Source organism: Ascaphus truei, chromosome 22 (assembly GCF_040206685.1).
Source record: "Ascaphus truei isolate aAscTru1 chromosome 22, aAscTru1.hap1, whole genome shotgun sequence".
In the NCBI taxonomy this organism is placed as follows: Eukaryota; Metazoa; Chordata; class Amphibia; order Anura; family Ascaphidae; genus Ascaphus; species Ascaphus truei.
In genome coordinates this window covers 543,399-565,421 of record NC_134504.1, presented here as the reverse complement: position 1 = coordinate 565,421, position 22,023 = coordinate 543,399, and the positions used below count along the sequence as shown (strand labels likewise).

Below are 22,023 nucleotides of genomic sequence, written 5' to 3'. Positions count from 1 at the left end.
CAACCCACTCCCTGTGCCCCCACATAAAACCACCAATACACAACCCACTCCCTGTGCCCCCACATAAAACCATTATTTATTTGTTAATCAGTGGCGGGGAGCATTGGATAACGTCGAAAAATGTAAATTCTAGAGCGGCGATCAGACTCTATAAGCTGATCAGGCTACTAGAATTGAGCGAGTTTGAGACACTGCTGATAAGTGACTTATTGTCGCGCGTTTGGCGATTTTTTTTTCCCGGAAAACATTTTTGTCGATAATTTCTAGTATCGCCAAAAATATCGGAGCTTACAGAATAGCAGTAGGCTTTTATGACGAAGAGCTGCAGATAACTGACTTATCAGACATTCTGCATAGGCCCCTAAGTGGCTATGACATCACTTTCTGTCTCTGCCGCTACTTTCAATGTTCCAGATGCAACAGGAAATATTGAATATTACGAACAAAAGCATCGACTGATGTTAAATGAAGATCTTTCGTTGCATGTGTATATACGCCTTTATATTTGATCATTTAACCCAGGGGGGCATCTCCAGACCTCAAAGGCCACCGACAGCTCAGGTTGTCAGGATATCCTTTCTTCAGCACAAGTGGTGCAGTCGTTGACTGAGCCACCTGTGCTGAAGCAGGGATATCCCTCATACTTGGCCTGTTGGTGGCCCTTCAGGACCGAAGTTGGCCACTCCCAATTTAACCCATAAGAGTTTCATTATGCTAAAATATCTATTAAAGTCCATGATAACATAAGATTATCATGCAAAAGTACAGGCAGACATACAAGCCTGTGTATTCCTGTGCAGCCTGACTGCGTGCGCAGTGTTAGCAGACCTGTTATTATAACACCGACAAGACGGGCTGAAACACAGCTATTCTTCACAGTAAAAACATATGTGTCAGAGAAGACATTTGATTTTCTCTAACAGCTTTTCCCGGATCTGTGCGCTCATTTTTTTGTTGGCATGAAGAGCTTTACTAATTGGTATCTATTCATGCTGCTATTGCTGATCTTGTTTTAATGATCTGCTTTGGCTCCTGCTGCTTTGTTCCTTCAGTTTCACACGCACACAGCTTGTTCATAAAGTTCACTGTCCTCTGCTGCTCCCGCTGCTCCCTCTGCTCCTGTTTCCCTGAGCTGTTAACACTCACGCTGCTCCCTCTGCTCCTGTTTCCCTGAGCTGTTAACACTCACGCTGCTCCCTCTGCTCCTGTTTCCCTGAGCTGTTAATACTCACGCTGCTCCCTCTGCTCCTGTTTCCCTGAGCTGTTAATACTCACGCTGCCCCCTCTGCTCCTGTTTCCCTGAGCTGTTAATACTCACGCTGTCCCCTCTGCTCCTGTTTCCCTGAGCTGTTAATACAGTACTCACGCTGCCCCCTCTGCTCCTGTTTCCCTGAGCTGTTAATACTCACGCTGCTCCCTCTGCTCCTGTTTCCCTGAGCTGTTAATACTCACGCTGCTCCCTCTGCTCCTGTTTCCCTGAGCTGTTAATACTCACGCTGCCCCCTCTGCTCCTGTTTCCCTGAGCTGTTAATACTCACGCTGCCCCCTCTGCTCCTGTTTCCCTGAGCTGTTAATACTCACGCTGCTCCCTCTGCTCCTGTTTCCCTGAGCTGTTAATACTCACGCTGCCCCCTCTGCTCCTGTTTCCCTGAGCTGTTAATACTCACGCTCCCCCCTCTGCTCCTGTTTCCCTGAGCTGTTAATACTCACGCTGCCCCCTCTGCTCCTGTTTCCCTGAGCTGTTAATACTCACGCTGCTCCCTCTGCTCCTGTTTCCCTGAGCTGTTAATACTCACGCTGCTCCCTCTGCTCCTGTTTCCCTGAGCTGTTAATACTCACGCTGCCCCCTCTGCTCCTGTTTCCCTGAGCTGTTAATACTCACGCTGCTCCCTCTGCTCCTGTTTCCCTGAGCTGTTAATACTCACGCTGCTCCCTCTGCTCCTGTTTCCCTGAGCTGTTAATACTCACGCTGCTCCCTCTGCTCCTGTTTCCCTGAGCTGTTAATACTCACGCTGCTCCCTCTGCTCCTGTTTCCCTGAGCTGTTAATACTCACGCTGCCCCCTCTGCTCCTGTTTCCCTGAGCTGTTAATACTCACGCTGCCCCCTCTGCTCCTGTTTCCCTGAGCTGTTAATACTCACGCTGCTCCCTCTGCTCCTGTTTCCCTGAGCTGTTAATACTCACGCTGCCCCCTCTGCTCCTGTTTCCCTGAGCTGTTAATACTCACGCTCCCCCCTCTGCTCCTGTTTCCCTGAGCTGTTAATACTCACGCTGCCCCCTCTGCTCCTGTTTCCCTGAGCTGTTAATACTCACGCTGCTCCCTCTGCTCCTGTTTCCCTGAGCTGTTAATACTCACGCTGCTCCCTCTGCTCCTGTTTCCCTGAGCTGTTAATACTCACGCTGCCCCCTCTGCTCCTGTTTCCCTGAGCTGTTAATACTCACGCTGCTCCCTCTGCTCCTGTTTCCCTGAGCTGTTAATACTCACGCTGCTCCCTCTGCTCCTGTTTCCCTGAGCTGTTAATACTCACGCTGCTCCCTCTGCTCCTGTTTCCCTGAGCTGTTAATACTCACGCTGCTCCCTCTGTTCCTGTTTCCCTGAGCTGTTAATACTCACGCTGCCCCCTCTGCTCCTGTTTCCCTGAGCTGTTAACACTCACGCTGCTCCCTCTGCTCCTGTTTCCCTGAGCTGTTAATACTCACGCTGCCCCCTCTGCTCCTGTTTCCCTGAGCTGTTAATACTCACGCTGCCCCCTCTGCTCCTGTTTCCCTGAGCTGTTAATACTCACGCTGCCCCCTCTGCTCCTGTTTCCCTGAGCTGTTAATACTCACGCTGCCCTCTCTGCTCCTGTTTCCCTGAGCTGTTAATACTCACGCTGCTCCCTCTGCTCCTGTTTCCCTGAGCTGTTAATACTCACGCTGCTCCCTCTGCTCCTGTTTCCCTGAGCTGTTAATACTCACGCTGCTCCCTCTGCTCCTGTTTCCCTGAGCTGTTAATACTCACGCTGCTCCCTCTGCTCCTGTTTCCCTGAGCTGTTAATACTCACACTGCTCCCTCTGCTCCTGTTTCCCTGAGCTGTTAATACTCACGCTGCTCCCTCTGCTCCTGTTTCCCTGAGCTGTTAATACTCACGCTGCTCCCTCTGCTCCTGTTTCCCTGAGCTGTTAATACTCACGCTGCTCCCTCTGCTCCTGTTTCCCTGAGCTGTTAATACTCACGCTGCTCCCTCTGCTCCTGTTTCCCTGAGCTGTTAATACTCACGCTGCCCCCTCTGCTCCTGTTTCCCTGAGCTGTTAATACTCACGCTGCTCCCTCTGCTCCTGTTTCCCTGAGCTGTTAATACTCACGCTGCTCCCTCTGCTCCTGTTTCCCTGAGCTGTTAATACTCACGCTGCTCCCTCTGCTACACAAACATATTTTCATAATCCCTTTACATAGAACATTTGAAAAAATAAAATATATATATATAGATATATATATTACTGCTCTTTGTCTGGTTCAACCTCTGATTCTTCCTGTGATTGATCTGGAGGATGGGAACCAATGTGATTACTGAGGATTTTTGCATTGATTTAAAGACTGTTGTAACATATAGCATCTGTCACAGATCTATCACTTATATTGCTGCTGCACTTATATATACAGTCCTGTACTATTTCAACTGAGAAGGAACAATACAGTGATAATATTCTTTCATTCAAAGAGGGTGAATCCAATACCCAATGTTGTTTTTTGGGGGGCTGTTTTAACCTTTCAGTACCCCATGTTGTAGGGACAACTTCATCGTAAGAGGCACCCTGGGAGCCTTATAATGTTGCCCCAATATCATTGATGTTTTCCTTATTTATAAGGGAGTTCACTGTCCGTGAGCTGAGATGGTGATCAGAATGCACGACGTCAAGGCAGATCATAGTCATGTGACCACTACTCTAGTGATCACATGATCTGGAAACCAGAAGGTCTGTGGCACAGGCTGCCGCACACTTTCTGGCACAAAATGAGTTAAAGCAGCAATCCGCTACTCAATATAAAAATATAAATATCCCCCTCATTTTTAGCATTGCCAAGTCCCTTTGATGTTCTTTTTAGCAAGCTCGCCCTTATTTAATTCTGTTGCTCAATTCTGGTTATATCAGTTGCTGAAATTTTGCCTCAATGGAAGGTTAAAATGGCCACTGCCATTCAAATTCATTAAGACAATGGAGGTTGCTATGGTAACAGTTGGTGCCACTGAAATAAGAAACCATTGAAAACTCTGCTACAAATGAAGATTTGTAAATAAAATGATCAGCACAACTTGAACTGTTTTATTATTTTATAACTTTATTTTTGATTTTTTGGGGAGGATTTTCTGCCCAAACGAAATTATAGAAATCTTGAACCAAAAATAGAGCCCATCTCCCACATGGGATATAAAACGAGAGAGTGCAACACGTCTTAAAACCCAGCTAAGTACCCCAGCTGTGTGGCGATATATGAATACGCCCTCACTAGACATCGATCTCAGGCACTTCATGCCTGTGGTGGTCCTCACAAGGCTCTTGAGTAGAAGTAGCACAGAGGCATAGTGTAATCCTGTAGAATGCTTTCTAATGTGAAATGTAAAACTCGGGCCCTCACAAATAGCATAAAGATATAAGCATTGAGCTCGCAAGCTGCAGTATAGTCACCTGGATCACCCCTCATGCATCTCCCTGGCGACTCCTCCATGGCGTCCCTTCCGGGGGTGGGGGTGCAGGTCTGTCCTCACACTGTGTCTCTCCTGGGAGGCTCATCTGAAATGTTTGTCTGCCCTACGCGTTTCACTGATGCCCAGCTTCCTTATTTGGTGGTTCTCTATGCTCTCATGCGACAATTTCATTATACTTTACCTTTAAGTAAATATGAAGTCAAGAATGTGGGGCCTATAATGCATAACTTTGCATTACTGTAACAAAAAAATACTCACTGTGAGGGCTCATTTGCATGTTAATTACCCAGAATCACAAAATTACTTAATATACTCAAGTCCTTAATATACTCGTGCTTTAAAATTACTTTTTTTATTTTAAAATGTCTGGTGAGATCTGATCATCATAATCTTTGCTCAGACTTAAATATTCTTTCTTCCCATGTAAGCTACAAACCCCACCCCCTGTCGTAAATCAGCTGTGAGTTTGACGGTTTTACGGCCGAGGAAAAAAAAAACGACGTTTGAATCTTGTCTCAATATCTAAATGCACTCATAACTTTCCTTAACTAACACTTACACACGTGAGTCACATCAATACATTCAGGCACTCAATGCGGACACGGCAAGACTAAATATGACCATCTTAATCATAAATTTAAGTGGCAAATTAATATCAGTCCCTTATCTCTTAAACATACAGTGTATGATGTCAGAACATGCCCTTCTGTGACACGGTTTAAGATTTGTTACGTTTATTATGCAGAGGAGATGACATCACAGGAAATTCTAATTTTTTATAAAGTCACTCTTGGTTAGATATCTTATGTAGTCACTCCTCTGGCCATCCATTAAACCCCTGCAGAATAGTGCTTTGAAACTTAGTTGTAAAAGAATCGTGTTTAGAACAGGGGCCATATTTTATTCCCACCTCTGCCCTTATCTGGACACTATCAGCAACATGCAACCCATCTGTCCCATTTAAGTGAGCCATACAAGATGACCAACCAATTAAGTTCTGTTTGAAACCCAGCACCGACTCGTGACAAGCCTGGGCTTGTCATAAACCCAATATACAGTATATATTGTATTTTTAACTTCAAACTGTAGCTCATTAACCCCTTAAACACCAAATGGATGAAAATACATAATACCTCCTGACATTATCATGACGAAGGTGACTTTTTTTCTGAACAGTCTGCGCAGCGGATTTGAACTTCGGCATAAGGTTTTCCCATCTCTAGTGGGCAATCCAGATTCTGTCAATAATGCCAAAATAAATTGTGGAGTTAATCAATTGGACTAACTAGATCAGAGGAGGCCAACTCCAGTCCTCAAGGGCCACCAACAGGTCAGGTTTTCTGGATATCTCTGCTTCAGCACAGGTTTGTCAGTCAATGACAGCCACTGATTGAGCTACCTGTGCTGAAGCAGAATTCCTTAAACCTTGACCTATTGGTGGCCCTTGTGGACTGGAGTTGGCTACCCCAGAACGAGACTGATGTCTCAAAAATATTGTCCTTTATTTTCTCGTCTGCAGTGCCTGTTGGTCTTCTTGTTCAGTGATAGTCTGGCATTAAGTGGTGACGTTTGTGAGTACCTGGAGTGCACACTCTGGTATTAATTCATTTATACAAAGACATGCCCTGCATTTCTTTCTTTGTAATATTAAAATATAATGCCGCAGCAAGTTTAACCAGCTGCTGGGAAAATGAATATATGGGCCATAATTACTAAGCAGTGCTATACAGCCATTGAAGAGTGTCCTAGTGATTAACACAGCTTAGTAATTATGGCCCCTAAGGCCTTGTTACATATCTGCCAAAGGGGACGTACACATGGCATAGAATAGAAGACCATATTCCAGTATACTGAGCACTGACCTCATCTTTGGAATAACATTTATAGGTGCTGAGTATCAGTAAAACAGTTACCATTCATCATCAAATACCAACTGTCCAGCTCTTTCCATTCATAAAATATATTCTGATAATTTCATTTATTATTCTAAAATCTTGGTTTTACTTACACATTGATTTACCACCCGGAATATAAAATGAAATGACATTTCTATGCTATAATCTACTGGCTAGTTTTTATTCTGTAGGGGATTTCAGGATGGTAGAGGGAAAGCATTTGAAAATGGATTAATATTAGGATGATTGTTAATAGTACTTAAATGGTAGTCTCTCAATAAGAAAAAAGGGAGAAGTCTAGTCACTATAAAGTAAATTAAAACCAAGGCACCAATATCCGCTCAAAAAAGGATTTAGTATATTAAATAGACATACAATGTCACATTAAGACTTGATCATACAGCATATATATTATCAGATAAGTCCACTAAGGCAAATAAATACAAACAAATCTTACATACAGTAGACATGGTCATTGTATGAATACCAAATAAAAAGAAAGATATAAACATACTATTTTAACCCTCCTTGCCCGGCTCGTAAGGAGTTTACATCAGGTGACTATATATATGGCTGGGCTCCGTCTCTCATACCTTGTCAGGGTGCTTGGTCCACGCAGGCTGGGCTCAGTCTCATACCTTGTCAGGGTGCTTGGTCCACGCAGGCTGGGCTCAGTCTCATACCTGGTCAGGGTGCTAGGTCCACGCAGGCTGGGCTCAGTCTCTCATACCTTGTCAGGGTGCTTGGTCCACGCAGGCTGGGCTCAGTCTCATACCTTGTCAGGGTGCTAGGTCCACGCAGGCTGGGCTCAGTCTCATACCTTGTCAGGGTGCTAGGTCCATGCAGGCTGGGCTCCGTCTCTCAGACCTTGTCAGGGTGCTGGGTCCACACAGGCTGGGCTCCGTCTCTCAGACCTTGTCAGGGTGCTGTGTCCACACAGGCTGGGCTCCGTCTCTCAGACCTGGTCAGGGTGCTGGGTGCAGGCTGGGCTCCGTCTCAGCCTTTTCAGGGTGCTGGGTCCATGCAGGCTGGTCTCTGTCTCTCTGACCTTGTCAGGGTGCTGGGTCAGTGCAGGCTGGGCTCAGTCTCTCAGACCTGGTCAGGGTGCTGGGTCCACACAGGCTGGGCTCCGTCTCTCTGACCTTGTCAGGGTGCTGGGTCCACACAGGCTGGGCTCCGTCTCTCAGACCTGGTCAGGGTGCTGGGTGCAGGCTGGGCTTTGTCTCTCAGACTTGGTCAGGGTGCTGAGTCAGTGCAGGCTGGGCTCAGTCTCTCAGACGTGCTCAGGGTGCTGGGTGCAGGCTGGGCTCAGTCTCTCAGACCCGGTCAGGGTGCTGGGTGGGTGCAGGCTGGGCTCAGTCTCTCAGATCTGGTCAGGGTGCTGGGTCAGTGCAGGCTGGGCTCAGTCTCTCAGACCTGGTCAGGGTGCTGGGTCAGTGCAGGCTGGGCTCAGTCTCTCGGACCTGGTCAGGGTGCTGGGTCAGTGCTGGCTGGGCTCTGTCTCTCAGACCTGGTCACGGTGCTGGGTCAGTCTCAGACCTTGTCAGGGTGCTGGGTCCACGCAGGCTGGGCTCCGTGTCTTGACCTAACCTCACATCCCCCCCCTACCAAGTGGCCTAACTTCACATCCCCCCCCTGCCAAGGGGCCTAATTTAGCCTGATGAAGGTGCCTGAGCGGTTTGAAAGCTTTAACATAACTACTTGTTAGTCCAATAAAAAGGTTTCATCCCCCCTACTGCCTCTCCCTCCTGTGTTACTACATGGAAGAAAAGACCAGCACGGCCCCCTCCCTTCTTTGTCTAATAATGTCAAAAGCAAACATTTTGCTTCTCTTGTTTCTCTGGAAATTAATTACAAATGACATTTTTGGGACCCCTGAAGAGGGGAGTGTTTATGAAACAAGGATTTTCTTTAAAGAACAAGGGGGATACCGGCTCACCCTAGAATAAACAATGCGGAGCGAGTAGGTGCACTAGGGAAGAGCAACACTGTGCAGAAAAAGAGACCCTGAAGGCAGAAGGTGCCCACAAGCAGTGGGGAGACGACAGAAAGATCCCAATAGCATGCACCCAATGCTCGCTAGTAGTCTATATGTGTTGGAAGATAACGTAGCTAAACCTTATATAGTAATAACCAAGGCTGAACGGGAGAGGCCCACATATACACACACACACACACACACTCACTCAATTGTGATGTCTTGGTCACACTGCGAGGTCTTTTGTCCCGTATTAAAGTGAGGAAACTTTAGGGTTTGTTGAACAAGGTTAATTTACAGGGCCAAATCAGGTTATAAAACCATAAACTCAAAAGCTACTCTTGGGAGACCATTACACCGCACAGGCTCTAGCTACCTGGCTGGCTGGCCAGCTAAACCAGCAGACCCCAAAACATACAATACAATCCCAGGGAATAATATTAAAGTCCGTAACTGACAGTTGCTGGTGAATCCCTCCCGGGGTCTGCAGGTAGTTCCCTCTGCCGGAATGCGGATTCCTTGTGCCTCCGCTCCGTCCAGCAGCTTGCAGGCCCTCAGCCTCAGGGTCCTGCAGGTTCCAGGCACATCCTTCTAGACCAGGGGTCTCCAAACATCGGCCCGGGGGCCACATCAGGCCCCCCACAAGATTTTGTCCAGCCCACAGCAACTTGAAATATATATATATTTTTGCTCATTATATATACTTTCCCTGTGTAAGCACGGCATCCTTTCTTTGTAATTGTCACATTTCTTTTTTTGTTCTAAATCCTATCATGCTGATTACCCCAAAAAGAACCAAATAAAACGTATTCATTCATTTATAAATGGCGGCGGGGTGCAGTGTGGTGGCGGCGACTCTGGCGTTTTCCTGCAATACCCCCTCCAACTGCAGTGAACATGACTGCACGGTGTGAAATGACACCACGTTGCCATGGCAACCAGGCGCTACATTACATCATAACGCTATGTGGCGCCGCGTAGCGTCATGACGTCACGTAGCATCTGGTTGCCATGGCAACGCGGCATGATTTGACGCCAGGCAGCCATGTTCACTGCAGTTGGAGGGAGAATTGCAGCAGGATGCCGGGAGACACCGCCGCACCACGCCATCAAGTCAGGGATTTTTTTTTCTCCGGGTTGGCCTTCAGTAGAAGGCGGCAACCCTGCCAACAGGCCAGGTATTAGGGATATTCCTGCTTCAGCACAGGAGGTTCAGTCTTCTGAAATATACCTCAAAATTGACCACATTTCCTTTTTCATCGTAGAATCTCCATCAAATTCCTCTTTAGGTTTGCAGCGCGTTTATAGAATTGCAAATATTTTTTCTAATAAAACATTCCATACACTCTTTTTTTTGCTCTCCCCTTTTATTTTTCTCCTGAAATATAGGAGCCGTGAGGCAGCTATTAGTCGTGTTTGAGTTAGGCCCTGCTCTTCTCCTTTCTCCACGCATGGTTCTTCTTACTTACAGATCCTGTCACTTGGGCTCAATCCCCAGAAAAGCTTTTTACCAATGTGAGGATTTTACTAATTCAATCACATTTATAGTAGGAGATAAATACAGGCACAATACCTTCATGTAAACTAGGAGTGCGCAACTCCAGTCCTAAAGGGCAGCCAACAGGTCAGGTATTAGGGGTATCCCTGCCTCAGCACAGGTGATGCAGTCATAATGACTGAGCCACTGATTGAGCTACCTGTGCTGAAGCAGGGATATCCCTAATGCCTGACCTGTTGGTGGCCCATGAGGACTGGAGTAACCCATCCCTGCTCTATGCAGAAACATGAGTAAGTGCTTCTGTGACTGGCTGAACGTTACAGGGGGAAAGGCTAATGTAACAGTAAATACTATAAAGAAATGCTAACAGGAATGATCAGTTTTGCACTATTACGGGTCCCTTGGGTGCCTGTGGAATAGCAGTGGGAGCTGTGTCCCAGATCTGGTAGTAATGTTACTGGGGCCTAGTTACTAAGCATTGCAAATGGCACAAAATACATACTGGAGAAGCTACCTCCGGTACCTTTTGGAGGTCTAATTCCCCCGCATGACTCTGGCCAATAGAAAGCCACAACGAGTGACATCAAGGCTTCCTATTGGCTCAAATGACGTGGGAGATTTAAACCTCCATTTTGTTTCCCCAGCAGGGGATATTACCGTGATAAGTATCCCAGACACCAGGGGACTGAGCTCCAGAGAGCCCCTGCTACGCATACATGTAAAGAAAAATAAAAGAGGGGCAAAAAATGGAGTCAGGGGAAATGCCCCTTTAAGCAAAACCATCAGTCCATAAAAACATGAAGAAGCCTGCCTTATCCTAATACTATATATACATTTTACCATCTCTAATCATGTCTGATTCTGCAGGCATTGGTTTTATACCATAAATACATAAATAACCACAATAAATAAAAGATCTTTATTATTATACATTGCATTATTTTGAGTAGTAGTATTATCATTATTAATAATAATAATATGATGATGCCAATAATAATTGTTACTATTATCAAGCAGCACCATCTATACTTTCTATAGATTTCCATCTCCTTTTCTGTCGGAGCGTTTATGGGCCAGATGTTCCATTGTTAAAATTCATACCCTGACCTTCTTCCCAGATAAAGACAGCACAGCTCCTTTTATAATGCAAATAAATCTCCAGAATATCTATTAATCCCTCAGTGAGAGCATGCCTCTGTATGTTTCTATGTACCATGGGCAATTCTGTAATTGCCACATAACACTTAGCTGCAGTAATGGCTGATTAATATGGTACATGCATATTGCTCATTTTGATTACCAGTGCTAGGAATAATATTCATAACCCAACGTTCGCATAAATGTCAAAGTTATTTTGGATCCAACACCAATTTGCTTTAAACAGCAATGATTATCACATTAAGAGTAGATATCCAAAGTTAAGGGAGGGCTGAGTGTTCACAACGGAGCCGATTTCTAGACTGATATAGTGTGAGGAACTTGTAGGTGAATTCAACCCCCACTTTATCCGTGATAGTAAAGCATATCAGAGACACGGTCTATCTCTGATTGGAGCTGATGTAGATTGCAACCTTCAGAAGAGGTCCCCTCAAGTGACACAGAATCTTCCCCAGGACAAAACTGTACAAGAGAGAGACTCTTACAGTGTAGTATATTCCAAAACTATATTCGTGGACATTGGCATACAATTGGAAATGCACTCACATTTAACACTTAAAATCAGTGTATTGTACGAAATCCCGGTCTCTCTCAGCGTTCTCTTTGCCTGCGTGGTGATACGGGTCTTCCGCGCACACGACACTTCCGGTTCTGACGAAGGTAAGAGCGGAAGCACCCACACGATGTATCTCCGGCTGCCAGGACCTCTCGAACTCGAAAATGGATTCAACGCGTTTCGTCGTGACCGACTTCTATAGGCACACTCTGGAAATTATCTCTTCATTATTCATATGAGACAAGCATCTGTACTTTGCCTGAGTTTCTGTGTGCCAACTGTTTTTTTCTATGTATATATATATATATAAACAAAAAGAGAGAGAGCGCACGCCCCATAACGTAAAACTGTGTATTTAATATTAAAAGGGGAAGGGAAGGGGGGGGGGGAAAGAAACACACTCACAAGATAAAAATGATAATTAGGCAATTTGTGATAATATCACCACCATCCGGTATCTGTGCTGCAAACGTCCGCACTTGTTGGCTCCCTCAGGGCTGCGTGAAGAGGTCGCAGCTCACCGGATACCAAGGGTGTTGTTTGCCGACTAAAATTAGTCCACCGGAGTCCAGACAATCGCCTCTCCACTTCGAATGGCCGCCGTATGTATCCCACGCTGGATGCGGCCTTGTGCGTGTGCGCAGCGTCGTGATGACGTAATCGCGCTATCAGAGTCCCTGACGCGTGTATATATATATATACACACACACACACACACCGTTTTTGTCTGCGCATTTATATACATACATCATATACAGTGTGGTGTATGTGTGTGTATATATATATACACACACCGTATGTGTCTGCGCATTTATATACATACATCATATACGGTGTGTGTGTGTATATATCTATCTATATATATATTTAGATATATACACACACCGTATGTGTTTGCATATTTATATACATACATCATATACATACATCATATACGGTGATAGATAGATATATACACACACACCGTATGTGTCTGCATATTTATATACATACATCATATACATACATCATATACGGTGATAGATAGATATATACACACACACCGTATGTGTCTGCATATTTATATACATACGTACATCTTATATATATATATAATTTTGACAATAATTCCAGTGTGCTGTATTATTTCGATGTTTCTGCACATATTTAAAATGTTCTTTTTCCTTTGGTATTTGAGCCTTTTCCCAGCTTGACACTATTTAGCAGACACGTCCTTCCAATTCCTACTCCATCTGTCTGTCATACATCACGGCATTTACAAAGTGAGGGACCTCATTGGCGCTGAGCAGAAATCAATGCAGGGACTTCTCATTGGGCACAGCCTGGCTATGAGGAATGGAGCAGGTGCTTCCCTGCTTCCCTGGTCTCATTCATATATTAAGGATCCCAGGCTTGTGTCTCAGCACACAGGGATGGACAGGCGGCGGAGAGCTACAGTGGCTCTGACACTGAATTTCCTCTCTCTCCTCTTCTCCATCACGGCATTCAGTAGCAGTTACTGGTGCCAGGGAACGAGGAAAGTCCCGAAACCTTTCTGCACAGGGAAGGCAGGAGAAAAGCAGGCTTACTGCATCACGTTTAACAACTCTGACTCCAACGACAGCAACGTGGTGCAATATACTTGGGAAACTGGAGATGATAAATTCATTGAAAGGTATTTCCATGCTGGGATCTGGTATTCCTGCGAGGAAACCATTAGCGGAGAAGGTAAGCTGCATGTCCCTTCATCCTGACCAGTGACCATTAAACAGACCGGATTGTATGCATGAGACTCAGAGATGGTAACATCTGTCTGAGCCCAAATACATTATACATTAGCGTTTATTTTTAAGTGGCAGTGTTAAAAAGTGGTGTACTACATTTCTTATTCTAATACGCAATGAACGTCATGACAAACTTATTTTCCTTGCTTGCTTTTGAAAAATAGATTCGCTTTTTTTCTAAACTGCTGTGCATATTTCTGGGAAACAATCTTTTTGCTGACAACAGTGGATCTTAAGAACAAGGTGGCATTTGTATCTCATCATTACAATATTAATGGTTTAAAAATATAGTTACTGGTAGGGATGAGCAAAACTTTCACCTAAATTCGTGAACCAGGCTAAATGTGCCTTTTTCAGGCGCGCAAAAATGTTGTCATCTTGTTGGGGATTACAAGTAATTCGTCTTGCCTTTGAATCCAGGCTGTGAAATCGCCGTTTTGTCATCATCTCCAGCAAAAGCCCTATTTCAGGGTCTGCAACGCCTTAAAAATGTGTTGAAAAAGAGAAAAATCTTGGCAAAATTGCCATTTCTCTACGGAAATGTATAATTTTGCTCATTTTCAAGTAATCCAAATTTCACGCCTGTAGCGAAATGTGTGGAAAATAAGTGGGGGAACAAATTGGCAACACACTTTGACATACATTATTCGCATATTTGTAGTTACTGGTTAATTGGGCAACTGGCAAAAGAAACAGTGAATTTATTGTCATGGGTTTTCAACACCGTTACAGTAGCTTAATAGAAATATGAATAGAAAACAATCAGTTTACTGGGATGCCCAGCAAATCAATCCTTTCACAGTGTATTAATGTAATCTGTTACATTACTTAATACCACAACGACTTCTCAGCAGGCTAGATGTATTATTCATTTCCCTGTTGCACTAATACTCTTAGTGGTAGGTTGGCTAGTAACAAATTACAAACCATTGTCTTGTAAAGTCTAATTGTACTGTAAGGTTTAAGCATATTCTAGCAGTCTCCCATGTATTTGCTCAGCTGGATGCTTGGGCTTATAATAAATGTCTTTGCTTCTCCTTTTGTAATTGAATCATTACTTAAACCTGCAGTGCTTAGTGTATTTATCTCATCCAGTACTTGCCTTTAGAGAATCCCTACATTCATCTTGACATATGAAGCTTCTTTAGAACATTTCACTTTTCCCTGACAAATAGCAGTTCTTCCTGACGTCTCACCGAGCATTGAGATCCATCGCCACACTTGTGTTCATATACTGTAAAACATTATGTTCACATTCTAATTTCAGCATACTTGACTAAAGTTGTTCTTTGTGTCATATAGTGAATATGCTGAGATTCCGCACCTGGTTATTCTGTAACCTAACATATGGTACAGTATAATAGATTCTCACTAATATGTCTGGCTATTTTATATATGTGCATCGTTAGCTTGTGCTTAACGAGAGGTATAAACAAGATGAATGCTCAAACATACCCTCATCAAAACTGCATGGAATTATTCAATAAGCTAACTCCATGCAGTAACAATCCTGCTAATGAATGAGCATATTCGTAGTGGGTTCCATTCATGATTTGTACTGTAGCAGCTGCTATGTTTTACAGCACAAGAACAGGAAAGTAGATTAGCTTATTGCAAAGTACAGTATTCTTCTTTTCCCAATGTAATGGGAGAAAATATACCAGTTGTTTAGTATTTTACAGAAAGAGAGAGAGAGATTAAACAGCATGGGTCAGATTGAGTGAGCGTATGCACAGGTTAGCTCACCTGATCCAGCGGTAACTCCCATTGGCTTGGGTAGCAGTTAACGCCGAGTCGGGGGGTGCTTATCCATACTGGCCTCTTTTAAAAACATCTGTACAGATCATCTGTCCGATGCACCCAGTCAACTGCTCTCCAGATATAGCAAGACTTACTGTCCCAGTGACTGTGAGAAGGTTACAAGTGTAGCAGGTAAGCAAGCAATGGGTGAATAAGGTGTGCTTCTGTGATGGTCAGTGAATTTCAAGGGGTGGTAGTCTTGTATTATCCTCTATCAGAGCTTCAGAATAATAGAAAACTTGACATAGTCCAACATCAAAGTTGACTTTTCTGGTTAAAAAGAAAAAGATTAAGAATACTGACAGACATCGGTGTATCATGTGCATAGGTAACAGATTTTGTACGATCTTGGATGGCTCTGACGGTAGCTGGATGTTTCAGCGTCCCTTACTGCCTCTAATGTTTCAGCCTCCCTTACTGCCTCTAATGTTTCAGCCTCCCTTACTGCCTCTAATGTTTCAGCCTCCCTTACTGCCTCTAATGTTTCAGCCTCCCTTACTGCCTCTAATGTTTCAGCATCCCTTACTGCCTCTAATGTTTCAGCATCCCTTACTGCCTCTAATGTTTCAGCATCCCTTACTGCCTCTGATGTTTCTGTGACACCTCTATCGTATTGGCACTGACATCGGTGGGTGTGATATCACACGCTTTATTAATTGTACATCTGATTATGTTGAATGTGCTACAGTGCCCTTGTCTTTTGCCACATGTGGGTCCTACCACCAGACCCCTGAGGACAAGGATACTGATGTATGTCCGTAACATCAGACTAGGCTTAGAATCCCATAGTGTATCGAGGCACTCCAAGTTCAAACACCTCTCTGACCCAAGGGGGATATTATACAGTACGTGGGAGTGGAACATTATACAAGACTACCAAATTGTGAAATCCACTGACCACTACAGAACACACCTTACTCTCCCATTGCTTGATTGCCTGTGTTGATTGTGGAGTGCACAAGGCAAGTTTAAGGTCTGTTATCTGACTTTGCTACTGGCAGGAGTAGTGTGGCCTGGGGATGGGGGAGGGGAACCGAGTCAATATTGGCTCCTTTAAGTGCGGTGTGTTTGATCTCTTACTTGGAATTGATGGTGAATGCGGTGTCATTGACTGGGATGGCCGGCGTGATCGTGTCCTTCCATATGTGTGTAATTATATGCCATGTGGCTTTGGTGGCTCGTGGCGATGTGGATATGAGTAGAGGGTATCCCTCAGGCTCTGGTTTACTGTATGTAATGACAGAGCAAGCTGGCTGTGACTGGTTTATCCTCCAAAGAAGTTGTGTGGTTATTGGTAACTGGGGGAGGGGACCAGTTCGAGATATGGGTAAGTCAAGACATCATTTTGCCTTAATACATCAGCCCCAATGTGTTTATTTTTACCTTTATTCCCTAGGATGTAGAAAGGGAGACACACGCAAATCCATACAGTAGCTCAGAAACTTGAGAACATTGTTGTCTTAGTCAAATAGCAATAAATTATACAGTATATATCGATGTAACAGAAGTTATTGCGTGGTAACGCATTACCACTGGCGCGAGTATTAACTTGTCATGCAAACAAATGAACCATTAACTCTCCAAACTAATTGCACGGTGTCCCTCGTTACTGTGTGATAACAGGTGCAATACGTCTGCTACAGCCGTACCGTATGGCCTGCAGTCGGTGTGAGAAACAAAAAGCACTTAGCCATACTGCTCAATAAATCCTTAGGGTTTTGTAAGAAAACATCACGTGTCAGATTTAAGGCATTTGTCTTAAATAGCCAAACTTGTAAAACCAATTGCTACCTGAAGTAAAAAGTCTGTCCCATCATGCAGATCCCAAATAACAAGCACCTTGCTAATACAGTGTAATGCCTTACTTGAAAAAAATAATTGGGTCTGTATATTAAGATCATATTTGGGGGTTTGTCTTTCAAAATATAGGTGCTAAAAAGTAGTACAAATCTTCATAAAAAGTGCCTGGTATGTGTGAAGGTGGTTGTGTGAAGGTGGTTGTGCGAAGGTGGTTGTGCGAAGGTGGTTGTGCGAAGGTGGTTGTGCGAAGGTGGTTGTGCGAAGGTGGTTGTGTGAAGGTCGTTGTGTGAAGGTCGTTGTGGGACTTCATGCATATGACGCTTAGTTTGTTATTTGAAATGTTGTTTGACGCATTGCATCATGTTTAATATCTGATACAATTTAAACATAATTATGTGTATTTATAATGTTTATCTTGTATTAGTAAATATAAATAATTAGTGTAATTGGATGTATAATCGCCATACTGTGACGCATCTTTAAAAAAAAATAGCCTAACAGATTGATTTTTTTAGTACTTACTAGTTCCATCTCTCCGTCACGCTCATCCTGTTCCTGTGGGCACAATATTTGACTGAAATAATGTTTTAATGCTTAAAGCGCACAATGAAAAATAAGGTTAGTACAAACAGTATGCACACACAAGGCAATTACATTTGGGATTTAAGGCAAAAATGCCATTTAGGCACTAAGTGCATAGGCCCAAAATATCCTTAAAGAGAATAATGTGCTCCTCTTTGTGTCTCTAGATAGTTTTTTGAGGTTCGAAGGTCAGCTCCACTGAAGAAGCCATTTAAGGGGTTAATTTTGCATGCTCTGTGGATTCACACAGTGCAAAAGGAAACATCTTTGCTTGGTGCTTGTGTGAGTATATTCCGGAGTTAGATAGTGAAGGTACGGAACACAGACATCAGATATACGAACTTCAATAATGAATATGTGCTGTGTCTCTCCATACTAACAAGTCTAAACTGAAAGGGTTCATTTGTAGCTAGAGAAAAGCCATACCTCTCCGCAGTGAGGCGTAACACAGCTACGTACTGGTGCTGTAAAGTGTCGCAGTATGGAAGGTGCCCTATGGAGTAACAACGCTTAGTACTGCTGCTGTAATGTGTCGCAGTATGGAAGGTGACCTATGGAGTAACACCACTTAGTACTGGTGCTGTAATGTGTGGCATTATGTATGTGCACTATGGAGTAACACCGCTTAGTACTGGTGCTGTAATGTGTGGCATTATGTAAGGTGCACTATGGAGTAACACCGCTTAGTACTGGTGCTGTAATGTGTGGCATTATGTAAGGTGCACTATGGAGTAACACCGCTTAGTACTGGTGCTGTATGGTGTCTTCCAGCACAAAAGGTATTTTATGGAGGAACACTTCCTAGGGCTCCCCCAAATTGTCTCTTTTCACATGACCATATAATTTCATCTCCAGCAGTGATTCCCAACAGGGGGTTTGGGGATCAATAGGTGCTCATGAGGTGTCTCCAAGGGGTTCGCCCCCCCAAAAAAAAATCATTAATGGTGTTACCCAGGCAGTAAAGCATGTTCCTGAGCCCGTATGGGGACTGCGCACTTAGTGAGACCCCAGACTCCACCTTAGCGTGGGTGGTACAGACGTAACAAGACTTACTGTTTTTGGCACCACGCTAAACCAAGTGTAATCGCCCGGAATTACTTTGCATGTTGCGGCCCCGTGACCGCGGGTGGCCCGTGGCTTGCAAATAGTTTTGCCATTAGCACAGTACAGTTGTCAATTAGAGCAAGAGCTTCCAAAGACGCTCCCCACAAGGCTTTACGTCCACAGCAGCAAGGTATTGTGGGTGTGACTTTGGAGGCTCCTGCAGTATTTGACAGATATATCCCCCATGCTGCCTGCACACACTGAAGGGCAGTTTGGGGCCATAATTGTGTGCCCCCCACAAGCTCAGGACACTATACTGATGAGTACGCAATAAGGTGTATTAATTAGGGGGTTCAGGAACAAATATTTTATAGCAGGGGGTGCACAATGTAAATAAGGAACCGCTGACAAACAGAATTAAAAACTCTCAAAATTGGTCTATTAAAAATGTAAAAAGTATAAGCTACAACAAATATAAACTGTACTTTGGGTACATATATGTGAACCATTAAAGATATCCCTGCTATTTACTGTTGATCTATGTTTGTACTGTTTATGTAAACCAGTGAAATCAGTTTATCACCATCCTATGCACAGAACCATCTATATCTCTACAATGTAGATAAGTGATAGAAAAAAATGATTTTTAAATATGTTATTTTATACTTATACTATGGATTCAACTAATTGCTCAATATCTTATTACCCTCCTACAACTTAAGAAGTCAAGAACACGTGTTATTGCTTTTAGCTTGTTTAACTTGCAAATGTCGGGAGCAATTTCCAATGAACAACAAAGTGGATAAAGGAAACATATTGGCTTCCTTGCAAGTGATTATTTCATTGTTGGGTTCATGGGCAAATTTTGGGAGATGAGCAAGACATCTTGAACACAAAATCATCTTTCTTATACATTCAAGCTGAAAAGTAGTATTATAATCATTTATCCACAAAGTGCTGATAATAAGCTCATAACAATATTGGCACATCAAAATATATATATATCTTGTGTCCCATATACAAGGCAGACAGGCTTTATTTACAGGGGTTAAAAAGCACCACAGTAATAGGCCCACCGTACCTTTATGAAAACAAATCATAAAAATAACACCTACTCCTTACAGGAGACTGTCTAAACATCAGCTCCCTCTCTGATTGGCTGGTCAACTAAACTTTAAATTAATGTTTAGGAACATCTTACAGTATTAATGTAAACGGACTTAGAAAAGTATCATTTGAAAATGCTTTTTCTCCAGGAACACGGCTTTCTGCTTTCAACCATATCGGTTACATATGTGTATCTGTTGGACTAATGATGGCATCATAATAAATTTGCAAACAAAGAGCCAGAGATGTGTGAATTATTCGCCAACATTTAAATATGGCATTTATTTGCAATTCTAAAATATTCGCGACTCAAGTTGTAGAAGCCATTATTGCTCCTGCTGGCGCATGGTAGCGGGACACACAATGCACTACTCTGAAAGAATTAGCCACAGGTAATGCGTTATTGCACCCGCTGGCGCACCCCACAAAATACAATAACGCCTGCTGTTATCTGTATCCGCGTAAGGTGTCGCCACGGAAATGCGAACTTCAAGTTTGAATATTGGACCGGGAATCGAATATTGTCCAAAACTCGGCAAATAATTTGTGGGTCGAATTTTTACACATTGGCCGATCTCTACAAAGAAAAGAAAAAAAGAACAGTTTCACCAAAATACATTAGATGAAGATTGTAGTTTAAAAAAAAAAAAACCTTCAAAGCTTGTTTAGCATAATAATGTTACAAATGAAGATAATGGGTTTCAAAATCCAGGATTTATATGTGACTTGCTTGTTTTGACGTTTTTGCTGGACATGTTCTTGATTTGACGTGTTTTGACGTGTTTGCTTGACATGTTCTTGCTTTGACGTGTATGCTTGACATGTTCTTGTTTTGCTCTATATCTCCATTGCATCATCAATGATAAAATCCAATTCTTTTTTGTTAAATAATGAGGTCCCCAGCGCATATTATTGATTTGAGGAATATATAGAAGGCATACTAGGATCCAGAGAAACTACTGAGCAAATTGCTTTAACTCAGCACTCATGGGGACACATCATGTTTGTTTTTTAACAGCATTTAAGATAGGGGTCCCGGAGCTGAACTGTGTTAATTTAATTTGCTTCCCGAGACACTTACATAAGGGTTATCGCTCTGCTGTTTAAATTTCCCATGGGCCAATAGAAAGCCGCAAGGGATGATGTCACAGCTTCCAATCGGCGCGCAGTACGTGGGACATTTACTCTGCTATTATGTTAGCCCCAACTAGCCCAGCTGGAGCTGCTACCAACACCCCATTTTACGAGGTATGTATCTCGGGAAATTAATGTGGCTCAGCTGTGGAGACCCCCTACTGTACTTCAATCCTATGTAAAAACACAGAAAGTGTAACCAGGAGCGCCTCTGTAATAGAAGCGCAGAGCAGGGGTAGCAGTGTCTCCAGGAGCGCCTCTATTATAGAAGCGCAGAGCAGGGGTAGCAGTGTCTCCAGGAGCGCCTCTATAATAGAAGCGCAGAGCAGGGGTAGCAGTGTCTCCAGAAGTGCCTCTATAACAGAAGCTCAGAGCAGGGGTAGCAGTGTCTGCAGGAGCGCCTCTATAACAGAAGCACAGAGCAGGGATATTAGTGTCTGCAGGAGCGCTTCTATAACAGAAGCTCAGAGCAGGGGTAGCAGTGTCTCCAGGAGCGCCTCTATAACAGAAGCTCAGAGCAGGGGTAGCAGTGTCTCCAGGAGCGCCTCTATAACAGAAGCTCAGAGCAGGGGTAGCAGTGTCTCCAGGAGCGCCTCTATAACAGAAGCTCACAGCAGGGGTAGCAGTGTCTCCAGGAGCGCCTCTATAACAGAAGCTCAGAGCAGGGGTAGCAGTGTCTCCAGGAGCGCCTCTATAACAGAAGCTCAGAGCAGGGGTAGCAGTGTCTCCAGGAGCGTCTCTATAACAGAAGCTCAGAGCAGGGTCAGCAGTGTCTCCAGGAGCGCCTCTATAACAGAAGCTCAGAGCAGGGGTAGCAGTGTCTCCAGGAGCGCCTCAATAACAGAAGCTCATAGCAGGGATATTAATGTCTGCAGGAGGGCCTCTATAACAGAAGCTCAGAGCAGGGGCAGCAGTGTCTCCAGGAGCGCCTCTATAACAGAAGCTCAGTTCCGGGGTAGCAGTGTCTCCAGGAGCGCCTCTATAACAGAAGCTCAGAGCAGGGGCAGCAGTGTCTCCAGGA

The 22,023-nt window shown here is 43.9% G+C and overlaps 1 protein-coding gene across 2 annotated transcripts in view; it reads left to right on the top strand.

Moving 5' to 3' along the window:
* The first annotated feature begins 13,053 nt into the window (after positions 1-13,053).
* GSG1L2 (GSG1 like 2) overlaps positions 13,054-22,023 on the top strand; it is a 58,522-nt gene continuing 49,552 nt past the window's right edge. Inside the window, exon 1 of one of the 2 annotated variants that reach the window (XM_075579594.1) lies at positions 13,054-13,479. In XM_075579594.1, coding sequence (XP_075435709.1) covers positions 13,068-13,479 — 412 coding nt within the window. In that variant the 5' untranslated portion in view covers positions 13,054-13,067. The remainder of the gene's footprint in view (positions 13,480-22,023) is intronic. The other variant, XM_075579593.1, reaches the window with a different exon arrangement.